General features: G+C 36.9%; 1 protein-coding gene across 16 annotated transcripts in view; it reads right to left on the bottom strand.

The window, feature by feature from the left end:
- The window catches only part of LOC149168266 (protein PHOSPHATE STARVATION RESPONSE 3-like), a 58271-nt gene extending 54929 nt beyond the window's left edge, over nt 1–3342 (bottom strand). Inside the window, exons 1-7 of one of the 16 annotated variants that reach the window (XM_089428189.1) lie at nt 3040–3342; nt 2281–2364; nt 1972–2067; nt 1757–1863; nt 1467–1625; nt 438–1327; nt 78–282 (exon numbers count right to left, since the gene is read on the bottom strand). In XM_089428189.1, the coding sequence (XP_089284315.1) occupies nt 78–282; nt 438–1190 (958 nt within the window). In that variant the 5' untranslated portion in view covers nt 1191–1327; nt 1467–1625; nt 1757–1863; ... (1 more) ...; nt 2281–2364; nt 3040–3342. Of the gene's footprint in view, nt 1–77; nt 283–437; nt 1626–1756; nt 1864–1971; nt 2087–2280; nt 2365–2849; nt 2922–3039 lie in introns of all 16 variants that reach the window. The other 15 variants (XM_089428185.1, XM_089428188.1, XM_089428194.1 and 12 more) reach the window with 15 other exon arrangements.
- Between the last annotated feature and the right edge of the window lie 3558 nt (nt 3343–6900).

A 6900-nucleotide genomic window follows, 5' to 3' on the forward strand; every position in this document is an offset into this window, starting at 1 on the left:
TAACTATCAGTTAGCTTCTAGGAAAATGCAATCAAAATACAAACTTTTACTCTTTTGCAAGCAGATGAATTACTCACTCTCAGCACCATGTAGCTTCTTAACAGCTTCGATAAATCTCTCATGGAGTTCTGGAGTCCATCTCAACCGTGGCTTGTTAGAAGTCCCAGTTCCAGATGATGTGGAGCTTGAAGCAACTTGATTTCCTCCAGCAGGGGCACAAAGATCCTGCTGGAGTTGTGAAACAGAACCTGTACTTGGCAACGTTGCAGCCGGATATATTGTCTGTACAATGGTTGAGATAAGACAATTGAAAATCAATCACCGAGACAAAAAATATTGGAATCGAACAGGTTGAAGGCCACAAAGTGCAAGCAGAACATCTGTCCACTGCCTCAGTGCAATTGTATAATAAAAATTTACAGGGAAAGAGTACCTACATTCAAGCCAGGCTCTTCACCACTATCAACAACAAGGAGGTTAGTCCAACTGGCAACCAAAGAGTCATCATCAGAAGGCAGTTGCTCTGACCAATCTTGCCATTCATCTGGTTTAGTATGACCTTGGCCAACTATTCCACTACTGGCAGCAACCTGATTACGCTGGCTGCATTCTGAAGCAACATCAGGGAAGTTGAAAATGTCCTGCAAGGGATCCCCTGAATGTGTATCTCCATAGCTCTGTTTCATGTAATCACCAGAAAATAGAGACTGAGAAAATGCAGATTGAGAGGGCGGCATGACAGAAGCCCGCAGTGAACTTTCTGATGGGTGGGGGAGGAATGGCAGGATGCCAGGTGGATGATGTTGTGAAATCGAGGGTGAAAAATGTAGATCAGTACAAAATGTCGAGGATGTAGAAGAAATGTGCTCGGGATCAATAACATTTGACGAGGCAGGGATAATGTTTGAGGACATAGGACTGGAGTTCAGTTTCTTACTTGAAGATGGTAATGAAAATCGAGGAAAGGGATTTTCTTGGTTAGAATCCACTGGTTCAGGGGAATTGGATGATACTGACTGTGGCACGAGACGTTGAAAAGATGAGTTATCCTTAGCAAAGGTTGGACCCTCGGATTTACTGGTATTAGAAGTTTGAAAGGCAATAGTGGTAGAAATAGCTTGGACGCCATGATGAGGCTCTATGGCTGGTTCTTTGTGCCATAAACTATCCCCTTTCTGACTACTCATCATTCCAACAAATGAATAACAACTTGCAAGTAATCCTGTTCAGCTGCCAGGCTTCAATGTCAATAGCTTTTCCTATAAAACTCAAACAGCATGCCCAGATTTCTCTGCAAGCAGAGTACCTGCCAACCTGGAACCTTTCACTGCAAAGCACCTGTCAACCTGAGAACCTTTTACTTTTCAACTAGTTGCAAGCTGCCTCCGCTACTAGACTTCTTGTATTTTGAGGCAACGCTAGTAATTCAACATCATAGCAGTGAAGTTCATGATAAATTTCCATACCTTTTCTTACAGCCACTTCAATAGATTCCAGACCGCGAAGAACACAACTTTGAATCGCATGATTTCCAGAGAAAAGTGTCCAATGCTAATGCTAGACACTTAAATCCACCCAAACTCCTTATTAATAACCATGTTGTACAGTCAGCAGCCAGGCGGGAACTGCATCGATGGATTTATAGAAAAACGATGCATTAATAAAATCATCAAACTAGAGTGTCTCCAACTTCACAAAACAATGACTCAAGTAATCAGAAATGCTAAGTGGATATATAGCATGGAGGATTATATACTTCATGCACACCGTATATAACTTAAACTGTGATTGCTACTGCTGCCACCTTGCTCACAAATAACTTATCAATGCTCACAACATTCATGCTTGAAATTCTTGCAAATCCTGGAGCGGATGACATGACAGTTACATGAAATTCATCAACAGAAAATCTCTAAACTAATGCATTTCATTCATTCATTGTGCGGACGAGAGAGCCTTCCTAGGAGAAACCTTTTGTCAAATACTACCAGCTATTCAACATGCGATTCTGTGCATTGCCTGCAGATTGGAGGGCAGTAGTCGGTCAACTAATGTTACTCGCTTCTTCTGCATCATTCATGGAGACCTTTATCACAAAAATTTCGATTGATCTAATTCGGGAGAATTATCATCCAAAAACATCAAATAGTCTTAAAAAAATCAATTAACATAAATCCGTACGAAAAATCCTCTGGATCATTGCTATTTATTTTATCACAGTTCAAAATATTCATCTAAACTTTCCAGATAGCCATTCACTATAAACTACTTGGAGAATACCGTCCAGACGCTGCAGCAGTGGATGACCCGTTTCTGAAGAGAATAGCAGAAGGTTTCGTGAATGAATACCATCACTCGCGCTTCCTACATCAAACATGCAATGTCAGAAACAATACAGTGCTTCTAACTAACAAAAACGATCCACTATTCCAGACTAAAAAGCTAGTCGGGCGAGAAAACAAATATAAAAACTTCGATTGCTTTGGACCAGATTTCTGCAGACTAAAACCTCTATTGCCGTTTTTTCTTTGTTTTTTTGGGACAGAAAAAAGAGGGATATGAAGAACTTTAAATATTTTCTTCTACTGCAGATAACAAAGTACATGGCAGCAAAAAATGTCTACCTAAGACAAAATTCCAAAAAAAAACAGTTCGCATAACCTAGCTTACACAAAAACAGCTTATTTCCAGCCAATACTTTCTCATAAAACTTGAAATTATTACACAGACAAAAACCTAGCCCTTGAAATAGCTTATTTGATTTAATTGCAGAATCCTTTTTTCGGCGAATAAACAAAATTCAAAACACTATAAAACGATGTCGAACTCTCCACAGAAGATCAAAATACCTTTTCTTTTTAAAATTCTATACCATGAAAGAATCGAAATTTCAATAAATCTTTTCTACGGCCGCGTCGACCCTACAAAGATTACATACGCAATCCACACTTTTCAGTCCGTGTAGAGAGGGACTGGTTGTTTACGGAAGCCACCGCTAGTGATAAAAAAATTATGGCAAAAACAGACTCTGAGACTTACTTGACGTGGCCGCCCGGGATTCGAACTCAAGACGTTGTTAGAATTATTCCTGACCTCTGCTATTGCATGCATGTGTTCGGCAGAGCTTAATTGCCTGTGCGAGTTTTCCTCTCTTTTAATTTTTTAAACACTATAATAACAGATTGCAGAAAAGAGAAGAGGGATGACGGCAGCAGCGTCCCTTCCCGTGCATGAAGAATCAGCCCACCAAACATTTTCACTTCTATTGTTCTAAACCTTTTATTTTAAGCTTCACTATTTTTTTCCTACAGGCCAAACAAACAAGGCATTCCTCATTCCATAAATTCTCAATCTTCAATCCGTCCACATCAGCGTAGTATTAGTATTGTTGTTTATGACAAGTATTACTGTCGTTTTTGTAATGAGAATTTCACAATTTTGGTTTTATTTATTCCTACCATGTGGTCTCAATCAATCCACATCAGCCGTATATTAATTTTGGGGTATTTTATTTAAAATATTAATGACTCTTTTTGGAATTTGATTTTTAACCTTGTACGCTGTACGTATTTTTAATTTTTTAATGCTATGTAATAAAAAATGGTTTAATTGGTTCTATTAAGATAATTATGTTGAATTTTCTCCTTGATGGCGTGGATAGGGATGAATGAGCTGGGAGGTGACCGTAGCAGGTCATTAAATAGGGGTGGTGTGGCTTCTCACCCTTATATATAAAGCATCTAATTGCATGTCAAAATTTGTTCATGGTTTACCATATTCTAAAGGGTTTTCTTACCGTTTCAATGTAAAAGAGTGGGATTTTGAGTCACGGAAAGGAATTTTCCTAACGCTCATGAGATTATCGCATCTCTTGCAGAGTATATCGTTCTTGAAAGGTGAGGTTGGGCACTTAACGAACTAAGGAGTAGGTTGGAAATTTTCGGAACGAGATAAGCAAAATGGTAGTCATGGCAAGTTTGTGGTTTTTTTTGGTTGTAGTTATACAACCTTGTTCCTATGGAAAGAAAGAGAAGGTGGCAAACTCAAAGAGGTGAAGACTATTGATGCACTTGTTTGGTTGAAAGTTGCAATCATAGAGGAGGTGGCTCCTCTAGCTGGTGGGTGAAGCGTCTGCAAGACCATCTCAAGCGGTGGTGTCCCAACCTAGTCAACGTTAGTTTCCCTCAGCGGATATTACTAGGTAGCATTTATAATCTCGTTGCATGTGGCTAGTTTTGTGGGTCGTGTTTGTCTTTGGTCCGTTCTGGTCTGGTCTAGGTTATGTGGTTGTTAATTGGTTGGGGAAGGTGATTGTTTAGTTTAATTTGATCCCGATGAACCTTTTATTTTGGGACTTGATTGTTTGCATTGGTTTGGTTGGCCTCCAGCTAAACGGTTGGACTTTAGACCATACTTTGTCAAAACAAAGGCTCTTATGGCCACCTTCATCCCTGTTCAACTTAGTTATCTATCTCTCCCCGTGGATATTAATTCTCTAGAATTCAAAAATTATTGGGAGAGCAATCTTTATTAGGCCTATGATTATTTTATCTACTTCTAAGGAGTTGTTATTTGTTTAGTATTTGTGGTGTTAGTGGATTGGTTGTTTTTGGTATTATGTTGATTCTCTATTCGTGGGTGTTAAAATGTCTCATCCATGCATGTGTGGTCATCGTGGGGATGAAACCAATGGCAAAAGCAGGCAAGTCTAGACAGGTTGGAAGCTCAAGTAACTCACATAGAAAAACACGTTTAGTGTGAGTTCAAGCCCGCACTGTCTCCCAAGATGAGTGTGGAAGCCTCGGCCCCAATGGCATCGTCAAACTCATGATTTAGATACCATGTTGTGGATTTTTGTTAGCAATTTACTTGCTAGTTGCATAGTCTTTTATGTTTGGTTGTTATTTGTGGTATTTTGTATAAACGTGGTACTATCATATACCAACCAACAAATATGGTTTCCAGTGTGGCAAAGTGAGGTTGGTATTTTTTAACAATGGTTATCAATGATGTAACTTGACTTTGGGAGGAAATGCAATCAACTTTAAAAAAAAATATTGAATCTTCATTTGTTACAATTAAAACAATTAGTTATGATATTTAGTGTTAGTTCCATCTCATTTATAATCCTAAATAATTTTATTTGTATAATGAAAGTTTTGCATAAAAATAAGACGTTATAATTATTTCGATTGGCATGTCTATTTTGGAATAGGGCTATTAAAGTTTTAATTTAATTATCAATATTATTGAATTCATTGGGGGAATTTTGATGTCTAAAATGGACCTTGTAAGGCAAAAAAAAAACCTACATTTTTTCTTGTATTTTCAACTTATCTCCTTATAGGTTTACTCAAATGTCAAGTATAGACATTCGTTGGATGCAAAATTAAATTTCACATCCAATGAGTACCACTTTACATATTTTTAAGTAGATACATATTGAAAAGAAATTGAAAATACATGAAACAACGAATACCCATTCTGCATACTTCTGGGTAGGTGTATTTTTTTTTCGATTTGGGTCTACTCAGAAGTATGCAAAGTGGGTACTCGTTCGATGTGGAATTTAATTTTACATCCAACGGGTGTCTACACTTGACATTTGAGTAAACCTATAAAGAGATAAATTGAAAATACAATTAAAAAAAATGTAGTTTTCCTATTTTCCCTTGAAAATATTTTTTGAACGCAATTGGTTATTTTAAATTTAATTTTGTTACTAAATTTTTGTGAACCCTATTCGTTATTTAAAATTTAATTTTGTTACTACATTTTTGTTTTGACTTCTATGTTTTACCTCAAAATTCTCTTTATGAGAATTTAACCTCCATAGAATATTCTATAATAGAGATTTATTTCCAAAGTAGTTATGTCTTTTTTAACTTAGTAATTAAATTCATTAATTGAAAAAAAACATATTAACGAGTGTCATATGAGATGAATTGTGATTGTTTGGTCATGTGGTATTGGTAAGCGATAGTATTGGCCCATGATAACAAACACGTAGTCTAATTAATAAATGAAATTGTCCTTTTATGAATACTTTTATGGTTAACTTTGTTCAAAATTCAGTGGAAAATTTTAAAAATCAATAGTTTATATTGTTTAATGCAAAGATCTAATCTATTTATGCGTTTAAAAGTGCATTTTAAACAACAAAAAATTACAACCTTACTAAAAATTGTATTGCTAAATTCCGGTCAAAAAGTCATTTCGTTACACCTTGTAACAAAACCTATTTACATGTTAAAAATATCCATGATAAAGTAGGGGTGAACCTCCATGGTTAAGAATCTTGTTGCACAATTTTTTTTAATTACATATATGTTTAACTTATATATTAATTATTTTTATCATTAACTATTATTATTTTTTTGCTGAAGCAAGAGTGATACCTTCTATTTCATTAAATCTTAAAACAACTTACATAATATACACCTTCCCAAAGGAACTGTGGGCCACAGAACAAGCATCCACTTATAGTCTATGGCCCGGAGCTAAAGGCTTAAACTACAAAGTCCACAAAACTGTTAAGTCCACAAAATACAAACAAATCGAACCAAAAAATTTGGAGTCGGACCTAGTAGTGAAATAGGGAAACCCCTAAACGGATTTCGAGTCCAGACGGGGGGATAACTCTCGAGCATGTGGAGCGCGCGAAAGCCACTGAATTCCATCAAGATAAGTAACCTGCCCGGAAAAGATTTTTGTACTAATCCACGCAATTATCCTTGACCGTCGATCCTCCATGCCAGATCCAACGACGAAGGATAATATCGCATTGCCAAGTAGCCCGTTGGTTACTCACGCGATAGCCAACTTGGACCCACAAACAAGCTCGCTTGTTCCTGACCATAGATTTGTTCTGCATGATTTGACGGCCGAGGATCATATCGC

This window comes from Pinus tabuliformis, chromosome 4_2 (assembly GCF_031772625.1).
Source record: "Pinus tabuliformis cultivar Carrire ecotype Pingquan chromosome 4_2, CPIR1, whole genome shotgun sequence".
Taxonomy (NCBI): Eukaryota; Viridiplantae; Streptophyta; class Pinopsida; order Pinales; family Pinaceae; genus Pinus; species Pinus tabuliformis.